General features: G+C 42.1%; 1 protein-coding gene across 3 annotated transcripts in view; it reads right to left on the bottom strand.

The window, feature by feature from the left end:
* Positions 1–5,844: 5,844 nt before the first annotated feature.
* The window catches only part of SLC25A37 (solute carrier family 25 member 37), a 31,728-nt gene continuing 15,351 nt past the window's right edge, over positions 5,845–22,221 (bottom strand). The window contains exons 2-4 of one of the 3 annotated variants that reach the window (XM_048512734.1): positions 15,608–15,836; positions 11,425–11,481; positions 5,845–10,330 (exon numbers count right to left, since the gene is read on the bottom strand). In XM_048512734.1, coding sequence (XP_048368691.1) covers positions 9,810–10,330; positions 11,425–11,481; positions 15,608–15,836 — 807 coding nt within the window. In that variant the 3' untranslated portion in view covers positions 5,845–9,809. Of the gene's footprint in view, positions 10,331–11,424; positions 11,482–14,170; positions 15,534–15,607; positions 15,837–22,221 lie in introns of those variants that run through there. The other 2 variants (XM_048512735.1, XM_048512736.1) reach the window with 2 other exon arrangements.

Raw genomic sequence — 22,221 nt, 5'->3', positions numbered from 1 at the left:
GGAAAGCGCTCGCCTTGCTCCAACAGACGGAAGTAGCAGGAGGGAAAAGCCAGCGGCGCGGCCTAGCCGACCATTAGCAGAGTAGTTAAGAGATGCAGCTAAACCCTACTGCCCCAGCCAAGAATTTAGGCAAGGATGGGGCCGGCGGCTCGGCTCGTGGAGCCACAGTGCAAGGGCAGAAGAGCCGCATGCGGCTCTTGAGCCGCAGGTTCCCTACCCCTGCCCTAGAGTGTTCCAATCCATGATTTACCACTTGATATTGACAATAGTTGAGCAGAAAAAAAGGGGAAAAAATCCATGCTCAACCCTGCTCTATGGCATGTTAGTTTTCTAAGGACTTTTCTGCACACTCAACTTACTCCTGATTTTCTTGGCAGTCAACCCACGGGCTATGGAATTTGTTTGCACATGGTTCTTCCAGACATCTGCCCCAAGGAGTCAGCTTATTTTCTTCTTCACATGCCTTCAATTATCAGAATTTGTATATTATCAGAGAATAGTTGTGTTATCAGTGGTATCATAATACCCCCTTTTTATTTTTTATACATGCTTTTATTGATATACCAATTGCATTTGTTTAAAAATGGCACTACACTATTAATATATCAATATACCATTGTGTTGATAGGTTTTACAGGTTCTCTGAACTCCCAGCTTTCATTAAAAAAGGAAGTCTCTAATTCAGGGATCCCCAGTGTGGTACCTGTGGGCACAATGGCAAGCGCCAACATCTTTCCTGGTGCCAACCAAGTGGGTGAGACCTGACGGGGGTTTTGCCCACTAAGGCTCCTGATTGGCTGCACAGGTTTTTTTTAAAAAAATATTGCTTTTAAAACACAGAACAAAGATCTTCAATGTATAACTGAAGGTGAAGCTGCGGCAGCCATTTTGAAACTGGCCCCGTCTCCTGAAGCAGCCATTTTGAGACTGTGCTCACCACGCTGTATCAGGAACCCTGCTGTACCCTTTACCTTGTATAGAGACAAGAAAAAATTGAGATGTTTACTTTTTATTAAAGCTGGAATTCAGAGAACCTGCTTAACCACCTGTTGTTATAATGGTATATCAATTCATCAGTATTTTAGTGTCTTTTTTAAAAATTCAAAAACAAAACCATCCACTTCAGGGAGTGGGGAAAGGAAGTGGTTTGACAATGAGAACAGTCCAATCACCAAACAGTGGGCTGGAGATGGGTGATAGTTGGCAGGACATAAAAACAACAACAGAAAAACTATGTAGAAGGAAAACAGCAGCTCAAAATCAGCTTGTAGAAAATATTCTGGTAAAAGTCTCAAAAGAGCCAGAAAAAAAGCCAGGAGGGAAACAAAACAAAGTGAAAACTAAAACACAAAAAGCATGCAGACATCGGAGGATAAACTAAAGCTGTATGGGGCAAGAACTGACGAGAGAACCCATGCAGTAAAACCCTAAGTATAAGGAAGAACATGAAAGCAAGTGTACAACTGTTCCCACTCCCCAAATTAGATGTGGCGCAATCTTAGCAAAACTTTACTATTTGAGTCTTAAATAAAATAAACAATGTGTTAGGAGATAAGGGCAATTAAAATATTTTAATTGGCCACATTCCTCAACAGATGCTGAATTAGCATCTTGTACAGAAAACTAGGTTGAACCCTTCTCCTGGACACACTCGTTTCCTATATGAAGGGAATTTTATTTTGGAGGATTATTTAAACATTCAGTCCCTGTAATCTGAAGTGGTACAGATCAAAACAATTTTTACCATGCAAATATGCTGCTTATCTACTCCTAAAGCTGTTTACGATTGTATTGTTCGCCACAATATCTCTGGTCTGCCTTTCCCTCAAAAACCCCCCAAAGATTTTCACAGTGTAAATTCATAGCATTGGTAACATTGAACATTTTGACAGGGTTATGTAAAGCAGAATAATTGTGGACAATGTTAGCCGTATTTTTTAAAAAATAAACACATCTTGAAAATGTTGCAAATCTACATGCCAACAGGAAATATTTCATATGAGATTTTTGCAGTGCTCCCCACAGTTTCTATCAGAAATATGGAAAATATATCTTCTAAGGAAAAAATAGTTTTCCTCAAGTTTCTCCAGGCATTTCCATCTCTGTCTACAAAGACTATGAATTATAATGAGCTGAGAATGCAGCTGCAAAGCTAATGTCCTCCCAGTACTTAAATAATTTAACAGCTATTAGTTCATCATGCCATAATTTAGTATAAAAGTTCTTACCTTCAACACTGTCAATGGTATCTGGAGGCGTGGCCTCCCCCCAGTGTGTTCAAGCCATCCTGCTGTACTTGTTGTTTCCAGCTGTGAGATGGGCTGTTACCAGCACTCCTGGCAATCTGTGTCCTTTCTCCTAGTGCCAACTCTCCTGTTGTAGGAACTATATATAAGAATTTTTGCTTATTATTTGGCTCAGCTTGCTTTTCTGTTGCTTCTAATCCTAATGAGAGTAGCTCTGCAAGGTCAGATGAAAGGTCCCTCAACCCCAGGATTCTATTTTCCACCATTGTCCAGTTGCAGCATGAATTAGCAGGCCATGCCCTGCAACGCATATAAACCTGTTGCCTTTCCAACAAAGATGTACTGTCTCTAAACATGGAAGTTCCACTGAGCATCATGGTTATTAGCCATGGTTCAACCAATCCTTAATGAATTTGACTAACTTCTCCTTAAAGCTAAGGCCTAGTCAGCCCTTACAACACAATGGGGTACTAATAAATTGGCTGAGGTGATAGAATGGATTACACCACTACAGACTGCAGGGAAAAGATTTTTACAAAGTTCCCTTACAGTAAAAATGAAATTGTCAAACTTAGCACAGTTTGAGTGAAACTAATATAGAATCTCCCCTCATAATGCATTTTTAAAATTTCCAGATTGTTTTTATGAGGGGAGTATTAAAAATGTGACCCCCCCATAAGAAGTTTGAAGTGGTACAGCCCATTCTATCACCTCATACTGCTCCAGGTGTAGACCAGACCTAACCTGAGAGCCATCCCATGGCAATGAGTTCTACCACTTACTCATGGTGCGTGGTTCTTCGTTCTGAGTCTACCATCCTTCTCCTTCATTAGGAGCCCCTGGGGCTTAGAATAATAGGAAATAGATAAAATGTTCTTTCTGTCCTCTCTCACCATAACATGCATAATTTTCATCTTTATTGGCTTTTGCAGTGCTGATATTATTTTGGAATTTTACTGATTTTGTACTTTTAAATAAGCTTTGCAAGTAGTCTTGAGGAACATGTTGGTTAATAGTATATGGCATAAAAATATGTTAAGTAATTAAAATAAACCTGTTGGTTCATCTTTTATGACATATGTTGAGATGAGTAGTATTCCAGAACAGATCAAACTTCTGGAGAAGTTAGCACACTGCAGAAAAAAGGTGTGTGTGGTGACTTCTGATTAATTGAAGAAAAAATGTGGAAGTGATTATGATCCAGCAGACGCTAAGAGGAAATTTATCAGAGTAAAAATTGCAAAATCTTTGTAGCTATTTTATTTTTGTAGAAATTTTGCATTCAAACTAGTTAAGGGGAAAAAACCCTGGCTTCAGATTCCGAGTAAATCCAAACAGAATGAGTACACCCTGCCCCCTTTTGGCAAAATGCAAGAATATACATTATTGATTAATAAGACCAACTGCTGCAGACACCAGAAAACCAAGCTACACCTGACACATGCTGCATACATTTTCTCTAGAAGAGTTTAACTTGTAACATAAAAGAGCAGCCCAATTTGACCCAACCTGACTTCCTTCTTAAAAGTCCCATGCCTTGTGATGAGAGGAACATCTGTGGCTTGCTTTCTGCCCTGACCAGGAGAGCTGGAACAAACATTTCACTAACTGAAACATAATCTAGACAAGTGACAGCAGACCTATGTGCATACAGAGACTGGGGATGTGATTCTGCCAGTTCTAGGTGGTTGTGCCATAACTGAACATTTACAACATGGGGTATCAATACTCCTGAACTGAGACGTCACACCTCTGGCCAGGAATATATTTTATGCCAAAAAAATTGTTGATGTTCCTCTTTAGTCGAGATTTGGCCGCAATTATTCCACGTTTTAGGAATTTCCTATCTGAATTAATGCCACACATGGAGAGGTTTTTTAAATATAACTTTAAAAAATCTGGCAGAAAGGAATTTGTGGCATTGCTCTCCGACTGGGACTGAATAGAGAGCACAAGAGTTCAGCTCAACTGGAACAGCCATCCCCAATTCCAGTCCCGAGTGCAGAACAGACCAGAGTTTTTGCACTTTAAGCAACATCTCAATCACCTGTTTGTACTTCTCTCCTCTGAAAACAAAGAAATGCATCTTTGAGTGCAAAAGGCGCTATAATGCAAAGCCAGGCTTGCCACAGAGATCATCATATTATAGGCAGTGGCAGGATTCCAATAATTTAACAACCGGTTCTGATGGTGGGATTCAAATAATTTAATGGTTGTTTACAAGCACCATTTTAACATTTAACGGTTCTGCTGAAGTGGTGCGAACCTGCTGAATCCCACCACTGCATATAGGGCTTTGTTTTTAGGGCCTTGTACTTGGCGCTTCAGTATCAAGCGAAGCCCGGGCTCCCTCAAAAAACAGCTTTCCTCTTTGGGTTATTAAGCAGCCACTATATTAGGCAGGCAAAATTATTTGGAGAAGCTTGGTTTTTAGCAGTGTCTTTCCTCTTATAAACAGCTTTTAATACTGTCCCTCAGACGAAGCATGGTTTGATATCCAAGTCAAGAACCTCATAAATGAAGAGCTCACTATCATTGGATGAGGCCAAAGAAATGCTAGTAGAGAAATTTAGCAGACTACCAGATTTCTGCTCACAAGGTAGTCCCAGTTCAATCCCTGGCATCACCAGTGAGTCTCAGCAGATGTTGGAAAAGATGCTGGAGACCCATTACCACTCAGAGGAAATAATACTGAGCATGATAGGCCAATATTCTGCCTCAAGTTTAGGCTTCTTTGTATGTTCACATTTGGTGACTTGTGCAATGCTATCTGTGGCACACACAAATATTTGAAAATGCTGTCTCCCTTCTCCCACTTTAGCATCATCACATTGACTTTCAAGATCATTTTACTTGTGACTACAGTGTATCCTCTGGGTGATTACTTTGACATGAACACAATGGAACATACAACAGGCCTTGACATGTTTGCTGCGTACTTCAAGATGTGAACCTTCTCTTCACATTACAGCAAACAAGAGGATGGTTCCCATGCTTTGCTCATGGTGGAGTCTTGGTTGAACGGAAGAATGGTTGAACACGGAGAGGATGCTGCAGTCAAATGGAAACCTTCTCATGTATGCAGTGGTCCTAAGAGAAGGGAACCAATTTCTTTGCCTCTTGATGCTTTGTTCCTCACATGCTGCCTCTAATTCCTGAAAGGACCACCTAGAACCTAACAGCAAACAGCTAAGTCATCCCTTTCCCCACTTTCCTTAGAACTATGTCAAGACCTGCACACTGAGGGGAGGGCAAGAACGATATCCAAGCCCTCATACCAGTAATTCTTGAGAAGACAGCTAATGGCCTGAGATTATTTTATACTGCCTGTTATTTTGACTTCACAAATTTTAAAACTGATTGTCTTAAATGACTGGTAGATTAGCATTTTTATCAACAACTCCATTTATAACCTGCCTTTCTCATGGCAGATCACTCAAGGCAGATCACAATAAATGTATGAAGTAACAATAGTTCATGTATGCGTGAAAGTCAAGTGAAATCCCTGCAGAATTTACACACAGCTCCTAAGCTATCAAGCTAACCACCCAAATTAATTTCAATGGCATGTGATTAAAAAAAGGACACAGAAGCGGGATTCTTGCAAATAGATCAAATCATTTATTTCGAGCTCCAGTGCTGAAACTGTAGCAGCATTTCAGAAACTCACCTTTCAGCACTACCAAATATTCTTTTAAGAAGTCGACATTGGTAAATTCATACAAAGGCAATTTTAAAAACAGCAAACTGAAATTTTTCTTTGTCTAAAAAAATGTGCGGTTTCAGCAGACAAAGCAGCAATGAGTGTGATTCTGTGTGTTTTGTTTGTAAACCCCTTTCAAATACATTTCAAATGATGTATTTTCATGTCTTAGTGGAGAATTCCCAGCCAAGACAAGAGGCCCTTGACCAGGCTTTTGAAGGTGTGCTTCGAACTGAAGAGTCAGCAGTTAAAACATTAAGGTGTACCCATTAGAAAGAAGCAGGAGAACTACACATTCAGAGTTAAACTGCAACAGTCCACTTCAGGTCATTAGAGTTCCTCTCCAGATGCTTCATTTAGAAAATACTAATAAGTCATAAAATCGCCCTAGCTGATGAAACATCCTACAAATAAGATTACAGGAAAACCCAACATTTCAAAACAGGCACATTGCAAACATTTCAGGACATGAAGCGTCTGTTATAGTATTTAAATGCAGAGCCCCAGATTAGGGCTGTGGTAGGGATGAGTTTAAGTCCCCTAACACCATTTTCCTCACCTGAAACTGTCTATTCTGTTGGGGGAAAGTATGCATACTGATGTAAGTTTGCCCCAACAGAACAAAAACAGGCTCTGCAAATTTTTATCAGGCAACAGCACAAGAGGAGAGGAGAGGCCGAAACTCTCTGCTGATAATCCTAATCTGAGATGAGTTCCCACGCAACAGCAAACTATGTTTCATTAAAGAATTCCCAGGTACCATTTGGTTTGATGAGACCCAAGATAGAGCCATAAGCAGTGTAATGTAAGTTAAGGCCCCAATTTCCATTCAGCTTCCACACAAACACTGCAGTTAGGGGTGGCATCGAAATACAAATATAACACATGGGGGGGATACCCACTTTCCCATTCCCCTTCACCCAGGCAGACCTACTTGCAGAGTTAGACTCTAGTTAGGGGAAGAACCACCACAGGAGAGGCTGCAGGGTAGAAGGGAGAAGGGAATGGTGAGCAGGGGACAACTCTGGATCTCCTATACCTTTTTGTGCTTTTGCCTTGCCCGCTCCCCCCCCATGTGCAATCTTTTGTTTCATGAAGGGACTAACAGATTTCTTTTTTTGAAGCACGGAGAGCTTTCTGGTTATCTTGGACTGACAACTGTGCTTTCAATAACCCATTTTAAAGGTGGTTTTAGCAAAAAAGCATGTTTAGAGACACAGATATGCCAATGTCACATGAAGTTCAGCTCTTCGAAGAACTAGACAGATATTTTCACTGAATAGCTGTGGCTGGTTGCCCCCAGACATTTTATCTTGTAGTATTGCCAATAGTTACAGCAAACAACACAGCATAAGACAGTGTCCACAGAGCGCCAACACAGAAAAAAAATCTATGGACTTGGGCAAACATTCAAAAGATCAGATGCTGTGTGGTGGCTGTATCCTGCATATATAGTCCAGTTCTTGATGCTAAAGGCATCACTTCAGAAACTAAGTAAATTGCAGAGGGATCTCAATAGCTGCTCAAACAGTAATTGGCTTGAATAAAATCCTTCAGTTGAATGGAAGTTATTCACTTTAAAAAAAGAAACAGACTTGTTTTGATTTGGGATTGGGAGAGAAAACCAGAACAAGAGAGATGACAAAAATGTTTGAACATTCAAGTGGTATCTTGAACATTTAAATATGGCTCTTATTTTTTGCTGTTATAAGACTCATATTTGTTTTTGTTTGATTGGATTTATATCCCGCCCTATCCCCTCAGGCCTCAGGAAAAGACCCTTCTTTGCACCCATGTGCGCACACACACACACACCCCATGGAAAACAATTTTGTCAAGTGCACATAGCCTAAAAATAAAATGAAGATCCAAATCCAAACATCAAGGGGAAATGTCAACTTGGTGTACTTAATGAACAAGTTATTAATGGCAAACAGTTTGGAGGTATAATTCACCTTCTGGTTGGACAAAATAACACACCACACTTTCAGATTAGAATTCCACCAACATGGAGGCTGGAGCATGAACCAAATTCATTTTATAGCCACAGCTGCATCAGGGTGACTACAAGACAACAACTCCTCTTTGTTGATTTAGGGCTTTTGGACCACTACTAGGCTCAGGACAAAATTAAATGTTTTGCTGAAGTAGTCTTCTCCTTGACACAGGACTTCTCTGTAAAGCACCCCCCACAAATACATGCTGTATGGCTCATACCATGTTATTACACCATCTGTGTTCATTTATAAACAGCAATGAGGGATACAGAACCAGGAGCAAGTCCACGTTTGGTGCCACGACATCACAACATGGGTTAAGCAAACCTGCATAGGGAAAGGATACTTCAGGGCAGTAATTCTGTATCAGGTACAATCTGAAATACACCCATTTTGAAAAACAGAATGCAACAGTTTCTCTCGCATACATTTGTTTGGTTCAATCCCAAGGCTTCTGTTTTCTTTTTACCCTACAATTTTATTTCCCAGAAGAATGGGCAGTAGCAAGCAGAGGAGGGGGATATGGAAACATGTGGCCCCAATCCCTGCTTGAACAAAAACATACACACAGACAAAAGCCTGTGCACACTAATCTGATAAACCCTTCCCCTGGACACCACACAAAGCGTAAGTTTTCACAGCAGAAAAAAAATGCAAGGCTACCACACAAGAACTAAAACCCTTTTCCACACCTTCACTTGTACAGTACAGGTCAGATGGCTGACAGCAAATACTGCTGCCTTTTGGCTTGGAAACAAGTTTGACTTTCTTTTCTCTTTTTTTAAGGCGTCTGTTTTCCAAGGCCTGATTGCTGCCTTCCCTGGTCAGTCTTTTTTTAAAAAAACACACACCTACAAGCAATTGCAATTGAGCTTTCTTCAGAAATGTAAACTGATGCCCCACTCCTGCAAAACACTTGGCAGTCAGTGTTAATTTACACATGTTAGTGCAAAAGACTTCCTTGTGCATGCCAGTTAGGTATGTGCAAAGCAGGACTGGAGGCTTAGTGAGAAGGGATAAACGAGAAGCCACAAAACCTGCTCAGAAATGGAGGTTCTTTTTTTAATGTACCTTTAAGTGTTTTCCTAAAAATATGCGCAGTGAAGCAGTTCTCTGCTCTGATATGGGAACCACTGGAAGAGATTTCCAGAAGCAGCCACTGATCTTGATGCAATTGTAGGGATACCATTCCCATCTCATGCAGATTCTCAGGACTCCGGTTCTGCTAGCATCAAGATTTCTTAAAGCTGGATGTTCAGAGCATGCATCTAAGCACTTTATACAGTGGAGGACTTCACTGCCACTGTAATATTGAGCTAAAAACCTTCTGGTTCAGGAAAACCAGGAAATAGTGCTACTGGTTACTGAAAAAAAAATAAGCGCTTAAAAAAACCCTCTGTTATCAGCTGCCACACTTTTCAAGCCACCAAACTAACTATGTAGAAAAATAAAGGATAAATATTATCCATCTATTTATATTACACAATTTCTCTAAATAAAACTTTGTTCAATTAAAGGCTTATCTCTGTGTGTTTGTTTGTTTGTTTAAAGCAATTCCCCAGAAATCTCTCTCTGGGCAGCCAAAAGCATTCCAGTGAAGAAACAATATACTCTTTTACAATCTGCATCACATTTTTATCAACTGAAATAAAATTATAAATACTTGTATTGTTGTTTTTAAAAAACAGTCCTCAAACAATTTGGTTTAGCCAAAAACAGGTGGGGAGACGACAACAAACTTCTCCTTCAACAGAACTCGGCAATGAATCTACTAGAAACCTTTTCAACAGACTGTACCAGGAGAGTTTGCGCATCAGGCGTCTCTCTGGGCCGTTCTGGACCGCTGCTACAGTGCCAGCTTTGTCAACATGCTGGTTTTTTATTTGCCTCACGCTTTGTAAGGAAGTACTTGAAGAATTCATACACAGACCAAGAAATGGCAGTTGAAGGCATCTGGTATATAACTCGTGCTTGAACCCCCTTAAAATACCCAGCGACACCCCCTAGTTGATAAACTGTCCTGAACGCATTGGCCATTCCTGAGAGGCGTCCACTGATGTTCACAGAACTTAAGGCCATGTTTTCCTGAGTGTTGAGGAGAGTCTTGCAGACATCCAGGGGGGTTGTGGCTGCAGCTGCAACAGCCCCGGCAACAGCCCCGGAGACAATGTGCGTTTGAGGGTTGTACTGTCGCCGAGGGTTGATCTGTTCCTGCATGAACTCATAGGTCATGAAGTGGATGGCTTGGAACGGGATGTTCATGGTGAGCTGGGTGGTATAGCTGCGGTAGAAGGCACTCAGCCCCTCAGTCCTTTTCACCGTCCTGACACACTGCAAGACTGACTTGTACGGAGAATGGTACATCTGCATCCGCTGCTTCACCACTGGTCAAAGGAATAGGTGGCCACCAAAGAAGTTGGGCAGGTCCCGAGCCAGGACAGCAGGCAAAGTAAGAAATGCAAGAGAAGCCAAGTTAGTTTCAAGTCACAAGCTACATTCAGAACAACCCTACTGGTTTACTGTGGGCATGAACACAGTTTGCAGACTTCACGTGCTCCTTCTACCCCATCTCCAGAGTACAATTGGCTGCTTCCTGGTTTGGGAAGACTCCAATCAATTCCACTTTGTCATGGTTTGCTATGGAGGAAACAAACCCAAGTTTGACCAAACACAAGCATTCAGATGTCGCAATGAACTGGAGTTCGCTTCTGAAACCAGAATGCTGTCTTCCACACGAGGGAAAGAGTGTATGAGCACAGCAGACATGCTGCGGCCATGCCCAACACTATGTCTCCTCCAGCAGCGAGAGTCAAAATGTTGAGGCTGATTGCAACAGGTGAAGGAGAATCTGGGAAATTCAGTGGTAGAAATTGGAGTCAAGTAGCAGCTGACTTATGGCGACTCCATGAGGCTTCAGGGCAAGAGACAAACAAAGGTGGTTTGTCACAGTCTGCTTCTGCGTAGCAACCCTGGACTTTCGTGGTGGTCTTCCATCCAAGTACTAACCAGGGCCAACCCTGATTAGCTTCCAAGATCTTATGAGATAGGGCTAGCTTGGGTTATCCAGGTCAAGGCTTCTATCATGGAAATTTCCCACTTGCCAATTCACTTAGAAGTGTGTATCATTCATCCCAAGCATATGCAAAGTATGCTAAGGACTAGGAGGCACCAGCACCTATGTCTGTTCAGTCTGACTGAGGCCATTTTTAACATAATTTGGGAGCCTGCAAAGTCACGAAGACTCAGGTAGCCAATGCGGTCTAAGCCCAGGTGCCCTTCTCTCCTCACTCCTTCCATTCTTGCAATACAAAGTATTACCAGTCTAACTGTTAAGAGGCTTTTATAATAAGGTTCACTGAGAGATAACATATCTGAACACACAATATGCTGCCAGTATGATTCTTACACAACTCCACGTGTTCCCACTGCCCTTGTCTCCATTCAACCCCACTGGACTACCAACACCCAACAGTGTTACCTTCGGCTGGATTCATCACAGCATCATGTAGAAGGGTGGCCATGCTCCCTGCTAGTCCTGAAAGACAGACAGAAAGTACCCTTTCACAATGAACTCCTTGAACAACCAATCCTTAAGCCAGACCTCAGAGTGCAAGATTCCTGAATGTACAACCTTCCTTGTTTGTGCAGCCCATCAAATAGTAAGAGGAGAGGACCATTGCTATTTATAAAAACTCATGTTCCAAACACAAGAGTTCACCCCATGCCATCTCCTTCGGCAAATATCCTATATGAGACTATCTGCGGCCCATTTGCAGGGAACTGGTTATGCTCTTGTTTCCGTTCCCTGACAGTTTTACCTGTGACCCTTTTAGGACATGAAATAACATACAGAGTTTGTAACAAACAAAACCAAAGCTGGCTTATTTTGGAGCTCCAGCTCATCCTCCTTCCCCTGAAGACTTCATCTGTTAGGCAAGTCTGCAATCTAACTCACAGTGGTCTCCTCTAATCAAGAAATCCTAGTTACTGGGAAAGAAGCAAACCCAATTCACAACAGAGCCCACATTCAGAGTGACAGCCAATAGGAGTTTGACTGAAGAATTCCTAGGCTGGGAAGGTGAACATGAGCCCCCAGACAAGCTGGATTTATGCTCATTACAAGCTCATGACATCCAAATACCGCCTACACAATTGGCCTTCATGGGGCTTACAAAGGCCCCTTCCACACATGCAAAATAATGCACTTTCAATCCACTTTCAATGCATTTTCCAGCTGGATTTTACTGTGTGGAATAGCAAAATCCACTTGCGAACATGTTTTGTTCATGACATCCAAATACCACCTACACAATTGGCCTTTGCAGCCTCCCTGCTGAAGCATACTTGAGAAATGAAAAAGCAACAGTAAAATCTCAAAAGCCATTAGCCAAAATGGACCTAATTTTACTGGGTGAACTTCTTCAAGGGACAGATGTGCAAAGTTTTAAGCAGCACTGAAGTCCTGTCAGCCATTCCTACTGCAATGTTTGGAGAAGCAGAGCATATAAACTTGCAAACAGATAGCCCCTGGTTCAGTCTCCAGTTACAGCTCTCAAGGTTGTAAAAGTCCTTGAAGAGCAGCTAACAAAATGAACAAAACTGGACTTGCATAAACCAGTGATCCTACTCAGGATAAAGCTGTTGTATATGTCTCAGAATACAGGGCCATTACTGGATAGCTTCCCAGGGAAATCAAATAAATCAGATTTTAATATCTTCTCAGGCAAGTATCACCAAACAACGCAAATAGTTGCTTGGTTCTGTACGCAGCTTTGTAAACTTAAAAGTCAGGGAAGGCTTTGAATTTAAGAAAGAACTGAGTCTTTAAAAATTTTACTGGAATAATATTTTAATATGAGCGTCAAGGAAAACTTTGACTTTTGAATTTAGGGTACTCAATATGACTACCCCCTTTGTATGTAGCACAGATTATGTTTATCCTTGATCTGTATTTTAGTGTATTTTTGTATACACACAGTTTATGCTAATGGTATTGTAGTACTGATGTCTATCTGGGTCTTTTTGGACCGGTCATCAACTGTAAATAAATTGCTGGAATTGGATTCGGTTTCAAAATACCTACAAATGCATAATCCAACACATTATGAAGCAGCAAATCAGGGCTCCCCATTGTACTCAAAACAGGAAGCTGAAGTTATTCCTGGCTCTTTAACGAGCATCTCATTCATGAGTTACATCTTTATGAGTACAATAAAAACAAACATACAACTTACAGTCATGCCAGTCATTAGAAAACGTACTTCATACCTAGGGGAGCTTTGAAGCACAAAGTAGCGTCCTCCAACAAGTATTAACTTATTATTATTATTTATTCAAAGGCCAAACCACTATCAAATGCCTCTTTCATCCAACACCATTCTCTGTAGCAACATGTTAATGGAACGCTAAGGAAACTAGCATTTTACCTGTCCGAGCAGACAAAAAGGAACAACCTTTATTCACATTTTTAAATCACTGGGAACACAGAATAAAAGGCAAGCCCCAAGCACTAATGCCATTGTTAAAACTTGCATTCAGTAGACACTATCTTGTTTACTCCTTTGTTCCTAGAAATTCTATCCCTTCCAACTTGGTGCATCAATCAGGAAGAGGAAGAAAAATTCTACCTCATGCCAGAAGGAATTCTACATTAAATCATTGTTAGGGCTCAAAACAGATGAAATGATACAAGATCCATAAATGCTAATATCAGTCACAGGGGGAAAGGGGTGTTTACTCTGCCCTCTCCAGGTACTGGGTCACTGATCACAACTAACCAAGATCTCATGCTTAAAATTAGCTGTAAAAAGAGATGGGATTTCCCAGTCTTGTTTGTTTTGGCCCTTAAAGAACTATGCAACCACACTTCAAGGAGATGCTCCCTTAAATGTTTAATCAGGTGGAATTCTGCAACATCAGTCACATCTTATCTCATGTAAGCTATTCTAATGTAAACTAAATTTAACAACCAACATCTGAAAAAAAATCTACCCACTGTAATCCTATTCTTTCTCCAAGGAGCTTAGGCTTTCCCCTCCCCAACTATGTAGCCACAATTACCCTGTGAGGGAGGCGAGGTTGGAAGAGACTGGCCCAAGAACTCCCAAGGAAGCCTCTCTACTAAAATAGGATTCAAAAGTCAACAGAAACAGATTTTTGGAAATCGATCCTAAACACGACATATTCACTATCAAAACCAGATCGTTCAAATGGGTTGTACTCACCTTGGTCTCTGCACATGCTCCATCAAGTGCACAAAGAAGAGAATTTCTTAAAGCTGATTCATACATGAAGGAGGAGGTAGAATGGACTATAACAACACAGGCCACAGGTGATGGGTTTCATCTTTAAATGTTCCTTTTCTTTATCAACAATAAAAACGCCATGCAAATAGAACACTGGCACATCAGGGACAAACATTCTCTCCCTTAAGATGGCTTTCTAATTGCAAGGAGTCTTTTTTATCCCAGAAGAAAATCCTAAAATGTGATCCTCCACCTGTAGCCTGAAAAGGTGCAATCCATTCTACCACTCTCCTGAGTGTGTGAACTTGGACTTAATCATCAGACACACACACACACTACAGAAGGGTTCCAAATATACAAGAGTATTTGCGTAGCATGCACATAACCCCACGTTCAAACAACAGAACTGGATCCAACTCAATGAAGAAAGCCTCCAGCATACAGAGAATGCAGCCTACATATGGTTTCTGTCTTGGCTGGAATCAGTACAGGCTGGCATCATCTCTCGGCAATCCAGAGGTTAGGGTACCACTCGCATAACATGCAAGAAGTCGACTGAGTAGCTGTTGCAACCCACATTAAACAACATCACATATATGCACAACCATTCAATAAGCCAGCACAATGCTACACGCAATGAAAAAGTTGCCTTCTTACATCCAGCCTAAATTTTTAAAGCATTTCAATCAGGGGCTATTCCGATTACACTTACGGATTACAAAGAGTTAAGTGCAAAATTCATGATCTGCCAAGGCAGAGACCGGCCAACTTATTCAGACAGAGACTGCTAAGGCTCTCCAGCAGAGGTAATGCCAACAAGGATCCTAAGTGAAACCTCCGTGTACAGAGGCAATATACCTCTGAATACCAGATGGTGAGACAAGAACATGGAAAGGCTTGTAAGGTTCATAGGCATTTGACTGCCTGATGCTGACGACAGACCACCAGGTTAGGTAAACTTGTGTTTTGATCTCAGAAGACTGATCTCGTATTCTTAAAGCACCACAACCAAATCATTTATACTCTATGCCACATAGATGGCAAAAGCAAAAGGCTAGACCCAAGAGCCGTTTTCTTGACGATCTCATTGTGCTAGGCTTGCCTGATTGGAATGTGCTCGCTGAAGCATCTGCTGCCCAGTAACCCCAACTCAAAAGAGACATATGGTTAAATGCTTTGCAATATCTAACTTTTAGGAGGATCTTTAACACTACGTATCTTCCGCATTCTTCAGACACGAGCATCTAAACACTGCAGGCGTCTGTGGGAAAGAGAAGCCTAGGTTGCCAAGGATAGTCTTTTTCCCAGAGTCTTTTTTCCTTAGAAGCAGAAATGCAGATTGAAGATGTCAAACCATAAGAAAAGTACGCAGTGAGCAAAGGGCGGGGATTGGACCCCGGGGTACTGTCAATATACCGTTGGCCAGGTGGCTGTTCCCTCCATCATGAATAATGTCACTAAAAGTCCTTTTCATTTTTTCATAGCAGGCAAAGTACATTGCGTGGGCCGGGCCCGCTCCCAGCATGGTGACGTTGATCCCTCGTAACGGCCGCCAAAAGCCTTCAGTGCGGATGATCTTCTTCAAGCCTTCAAACACACTGCTGTACTGGGCTTTGGGATCAGGCTGCAAACTCTGCATCCTTGTCTGTAAAAAAAAAAAAAACAGGAAGAAAGCATAAGGACGAGTGTGCTCATTAATCAGTCCGGCCTCACATTCACACTGCATCAGTGGGGTCGGAAGAACAGCACAAACTCTCATGGTTGAATGCAAGCAAAACACATGTTCTATCACTAACCTGCATTCCCTCTGCAACATGTAGAGCAGGTGTGGTGTAGTAGTTAAGAGTGCTGGGTTAGTTCTTGGATGACTCAAGTTCAAATCCCCACTCAGCCACAAAGCTCATCTGATAACCTTGGGCCCACCATCTCCCTCTGCCCTACCTACCACACCACACAGTTGTGAGGATCAAATTGGGAGAGAGCCATGTATGCCCTCGATTCCATGAAGGACAGAAAGGATAATAAAATAAGAGATCACACAAGTATAAAACTTATACAGAGTAAACAAAAAAAACTGATAAAAATAAAGAGACTGTGCAGGCATAAAGTCTTAAAACAAAGAATATCAATTCAACATTATGTTCATTTTGCAGACTGTAAGCTGTTTTCCCCAAGGCCATGTAAGGAGTCTGTATCCAGAGAACCTGAAACCTGATCCCAGAAAACACCAACTCTTCATTCACAAACTATAGTGGCTCTCAAGAGTTTAGATCATTTTAACTTGAGGCTAAACAGGCAGGTGACAGTCCACCTGTGTCCTTCATTGTTCCCCTTTGGTAGAAGGTGAAGCCCCATGTACTTCAAGTGCATGCCAGTAGAGGGTGCTGAAAGTAAGCCAAATTACAGATATACTCTCTTGCACCAAAATCTATCAAATCGTGGTTTCTCGACTCAGGGTCAAAGGTTACAGGACAATGCTCATATTAGGTTAAGACTCCACAGACTTCAACACTACCTTATTCTTCCGACGCGGAAGAAGGTGCAAGAAGAGCAGTGATTGTTCTACATACATGTGGAGACACATCATAAGCAAGTATAGGATTGTACCAAAGACACAGCAAAACATTCAATCCAAAAGACTCTTTAACCTCATCCTGCAACAGGAGACCCTCTTCATTATTTTCAGGGGGGCAGGGAACCTACCTCTGAACCCATTTTTCTGAAGCAAAGGCATCTGAAGATGCAAATCAAAAAAGAGACAGGAAAGTATATAATAGGGGCAAAAAAGGCTATACATTAATGTGATCTGTACATCTAGAGAGAACTTGGAATAGCACTGAAAGCGGAATGGGAGAGAGGGAAATCACCTCACTGTATCATGGCAATGAAAAAAGACCTTTCATATTTGGGCATATTATGAAAAGAACTGAAAACATTAGTCTCAGTACTACAGTGCTTTGAAATAAATCTACCACCCAGCCATATTTGGAATAACTTTCTCAAAAAGGACCCTACAGAGCTGAGAAAACATACTGATGTTATCCCCACCCCACCCCCACCCCCCCGCATGAGGAAAAGCTAGAGAGGTTAGGGCTTTTCAATTTAAAAAGAACTAAACTTACATCATCTTCTCATAATACTGCATCTCAGGAGCAGATTCAAGACAGAGAAGATAGGATGCTGTTATGCGGTTTGCTTGACTAATTTACAAAGCTCACTGCCACAAGATAAGATGAGAGTCAACTGGGATAGCTTTTTAAAGGGGATTAGACAATTACACAAAGTGCAAGTCTGCCAACTACTGAGAGGCAGGTTTTTAGAAGCTTCAATTTCTACGACCCATGATTATAGTGTGGCATAATCCGTAGGCCTCAGGAATTTAATTCACACTATCTAATTCATTGGAAATACTTGCCGGGTGAGACTGGATTTGCCTAGGCAACAGGGGTCAAATAGAGCTGTGGTTTCCCAACCTTTGGTCCAAGCAACCCTGGGGGGAAGCCAAGTTAGTGCTTGGGCAGGTTCATGCCCTCCCCTGGGCTCATCTTCATGGCAGCCACACCCTCCCAACTCTGTGCCAGTCCAGCTGCTGGCTGGGCTTCATCCATCAACTGGCTTACCACAGGTCAGCAACGCCATGCCCAAGAACCCCAAGTGTGCACTGTACCAGTCATGGCTGCCTGTCTACTCATGAAAGCTGCTCTGCATGCAAGGCTTGGGTAGGACATAATTGACTCCTATCACCCATCCTCTCCCATCTCTGGAAACAGCCTGAAAACCCCACGCTTTGAATGGTGGCATGGAGTGCAATTCTTTAAAAAGCTCATGTTTGGCTGCTGGCTTCCCCAGTGCCTCCCACATCTCTTCCAGCATGTAAAGGCTCAGAATGCATCAGGTAACCATCAAGGATAAGGAGCTTCACCAGGACAAAGTCTCCTCCTCAGACTATCAGGGTGGCCTGAGTAGAGAAAGGAACGAGGGATAACCCCAAAACAGGTTCTGCGCCTGAAGTGAGGTCTGACTCAGGACTTCTTATGCTGGAATAAATGTTATTATTCATTAAGGTCCCATCCAATCTTCAAGTCCACACTTTCAGCTTGAATTGTTCAACAAAGTTGCCTTCGAGCAGATGCTTCGCACTCTTTCTTGGTTCAGGTATGGGCAGTTTAACAGGCTATGAAATCCAGCCACGGACTAGCAAGTCTACTCAAGCCTGGCAAAACCCCTTGTGCCCCCACCCCACTTTGAAGAACTGCATTCTGATTCAGAATGCAAAACCACTCCGGAGCAGGGCAACAGGCCATGCAGGCTAGCAGCCCAGCCGAAGCTACACAAGCTCCTCCCTGCACCAACACAATCTTTATTTAAGCAGAACAGCAAGGTTTAAATCCAGGTTTCTTACCAACCCAAGTACAGTAAATCCCTTTTTGACATAACCACCTATTTAAAAAAGATGAAAAGCCTGAAAATATAATCCCAAATGATCACTTTGTTTGCTGAAAATCCCCAGAAAATCTAACAGAGGCATTACACTGGATAAACACCAATTTGCCAGCTTCCAAATCTTGTGTTCAGCGGGACCAGCCAAACACAAGTAATCAGCCTCAGCACAATCAGGATTGCTCGCTTTAAACCATGATTTTTAAAGAAATAAAAAAGCTATGTTGATCGGTATGTCGTGTTTGATCTTTAGAAGGCTGACTTCTGAGAAACTACTAGACTATCAGTCACCGCCATGGCTATAAGATGCCTGGGGGGAGAACACAAAATTGCAGATTATGAAGTATCTAGTGCTCATGGAAGTAATATACATGGAGACAGCTTTAGCAGTAAGAAACGTTTTAGTGGGGGGAAATGCATTTTTGTTTGGAATTTTCCATGTAAGAAGCATTTAGACCAGGTTGTTTCCAAAATAAGTTATGCCAGGGGTCTGCAACCTGCGGCTCTCCAGATGTTCATGGACTACAAATCCCATCAGCCCCTGCCAGCATGGCCAATTGGATCCTTTATTGCCAGAATAAACTCCTAAGAATGAACACCTGAAATAGAACGACTGAGTTAGATGGGACGATGCTCTGACAGCGTAAGGCAGGCTCATATGGGCCAGGGGACTGTTTCTTTAGATATTGGCCTGCAAAGCAAAGATCGCCAAATTACCACAAGTGAGACAGATGCGAAATATGTTTTGGAAGCTGAGAACGCAGCTACAGTGGATCCATTTAACTCTCCCTCCCCACCCACTTACTAGAAATGGAGACAGCTCATCAAACAAGTCATGTGACAAAGACAGCTCAATTGCCAAGGATAGCCAGTCACAGGGATGAAGGGAAACATGTGACGGCTAAGAAGAGTAATGCAGTCGGCAAGTTTCTGAAATACTTTAGTGCCCCACCCAGTTTAGTCATCAGCAGGTTTACAGAAAATGCAGACTTCAGCACTGATGAGGGGGTGAGGGGGTGGGGGGAGAAAGGTATATTAAACAGTACCAAATGTAGAGAGCCTGTACTTTTTTGCATCACTTCAAACGTAAGAGGAGCCCTACTGGATCAGACCAGTGATCCATCTAATTCAGTATCCTGTTTCACACAGTGGTCAACCAAATGCCCTGGAGCAACAACAGACAAGACATGAAGGGCATAGCCTCCCTGTGATGCTCTATCCAAGCATCGGCATTCAGAGGTATGCTGCCTCTAGATATGGAGGTTCCCTTTAGTCATCATTACTGGTCCTATCCTCCTGTAGACCGGTTTAACCCCCTTTTAAAGTCACCTAGTAAATGGCCATTACTACACCATTACTATGCCATTACTATGCTCACTAGCAGTGAGTTCCACAATATACTTATTCAAGTCAAGAAATACCTTCCATCTTGAACCTATTGCCAAACAACTTTATTGGGTACCCCAGTTCTAATATTATAGAAAAGGGGGGAGGAGTTCTACCTACTTTATTTGCCCCACATATAGCTTTATTAAGCCTCTTACGTCAGTCATCATTTTTCTTAACAGAAAGGCCCCCAACCGCCTTTATGACAAGTACAACACCCTTGACAAATCTGGTCACAGTCTATCCTGCCCAGCCATCTGTTGCCAGCAATGATCAGCTGGATGCTCACAAGGTAGGTATGAAGGGTAGCGTTTGCTTGAGAGCCAGAGTGGTGCAGTGGTTAAAAGCAGGTGGATTCTAATCTGGAGAACAGGGTTTGATTCCTCACTCCTCACCTGAGTGGCAGAGGCTTATCTGGTGAACCAGATGTGTTTCCACACTCCTATGTTCCTGCTGGGTGACCGTGGGCTAGTCATAGTTCTTTGGAACTCTCTCAGCCCCACCTACCTCACAAGGTGTCTGTGGCAGGGAGAGGAAGGGAAAGGGGTTTGTAAGCCACCTTGAGTCTCCTTACAGGAGAAAATGGTGGGGCATAAATCCAATCTCTTCTTCTTCTTCTTTAAAGTTCTGGAAATCCACACAAACCAGTAGTCTCCTACGTTAACAGGAGCAGATGTTCTGCATAAAACACACAGCCACATACAACTGCTGTAGAAGAGAATAAGATGTACATCAAAGCCCAGCCTCCACACCCATGTCATTAGCCAGCACTGCACTTCCACCTATCCTTCACCTGTCCATACTAGTCCATGTCACACACCAGCCATTGCAGGATCTCTCCATATAGTCAAACACAGTTACTGCTGTCTAAGAGTGTAGATTATAGTAGGAGTGATTTTATAATCTCCAGATGTTATGGATTCATGGTCTTCTATCAGCTTTTCTGCCAGCATGGCCAATTGGCCATGCTGGCAGGGGCTGATGGGAATTGTAGTCCATAACATCTGGAGTGCCAAAGGTTCGCCAAGATGCCTTGAAGAGATGAAGAAAGAGCAGGAACACAATCTATTACGACCCAAACTTCCAATAAAATACATTCACTTCAGTTCCAAAAAGTAGCAAGTTATTTAACGGTAACCAAATACTTTTAAATCTATCTGCACAAGAGTAAACAAACCACATTGCATAATCTATCCCTCAAGTTATCCATGAAAGCTGGCTCCAGCTACAACTCAAAGTAAATTTGAGTGACAGACTATCTACCATGCCATTTTAATAGAGAACTTTTGAGCTTTAGTTGTCAAAAGACTGGCTGCATTCAGTTTACCGAACCAGTCTCAGAAGATACTCCCTCTCCTGTTCTCATAAATTAAGGCTATCCTGTGATGAATAAACCAGTGCTTTTAACAAGCTGCTTTACTGTAGTTTTGAATCCTCTTTTGCAAGCAATAAACAAGCTGCAGTTGGCTAACGCACGTGATTTGGACACCACCAGAAATAATGGTTAGTTCTATACCAGGAAGCCTAGCCTATGAGAGGAAGAGGAGTGTGAGAGGCCCAAAGATTCCCCGCCTTTTATTAAAAGATGCAATGGCTAGGAAAAGCAAAGCTCAAGGTTCCAGGTTGGCAGTATATTCTTAGCACCCAAAAATGTGATGCAGTCTCCTAAAACTCTCCTGGCACCAAAGAGCCCTCTCTGCAGATACTCAGATTTTAAAAGCTTGCACAAAACTTGGCCGAAATGAACTACCCAAAAGTATATTTCAAGATCAAGGGGGAAGACACGGCAGTCCAGAGCAAAGAAAGAAGGAAACCTCAATCAGTTTTATAAATGAGGATTAACCACACATGCAGCAAACAATTGGCTGCAAAAATTCCATTCAGTATCTACAGAGAGCTGAGGATTTCTGATTTAACTAGGCTGGTGCAGTAGCCAAGAGACCGTTCAAATCTCACCTCTGCCATGAATTCACTAGATGACTTGAGGCAAGCCATTTTTCCTCAGTGACAGTGTTCCCTGTGCAATATGGGGATAGTACTGGTTTCCTTTATAAGGCCATTGTCAACAACAACTATAAATGTATGTAGAGAACTTTGTGCAGACTCCTATGAACACATTATCATTATGGATGAAGGTTTTTAATTGCACATTGCAATCCTGGATAGCAACAACCTGCAAATTGCAATCTGGCCCAGTTTATTAG

The sequence above is a fragment of the Sphaerodactylus townsendi genome, linkage group LG12 (genome assembly GCF_021028975.2).
Source record: "Sphaerodactylus townsendi isolate TG3544 linkage group LG12, MPM_Stown_v2.3, whole genome shotgun sequence".
NCBI lineage: Eukaryota > Metazoa > Chordata > Lepidosauria > Squamata > Sphaerodactylidae > Sphaerodactylus > Sphaerodactylus townsendi.
The sequence above is the reverse complement of the archived record's forward strand: the minus strand, read 5'-3'. Positions and strand labels throughout refer to the sequence as shown.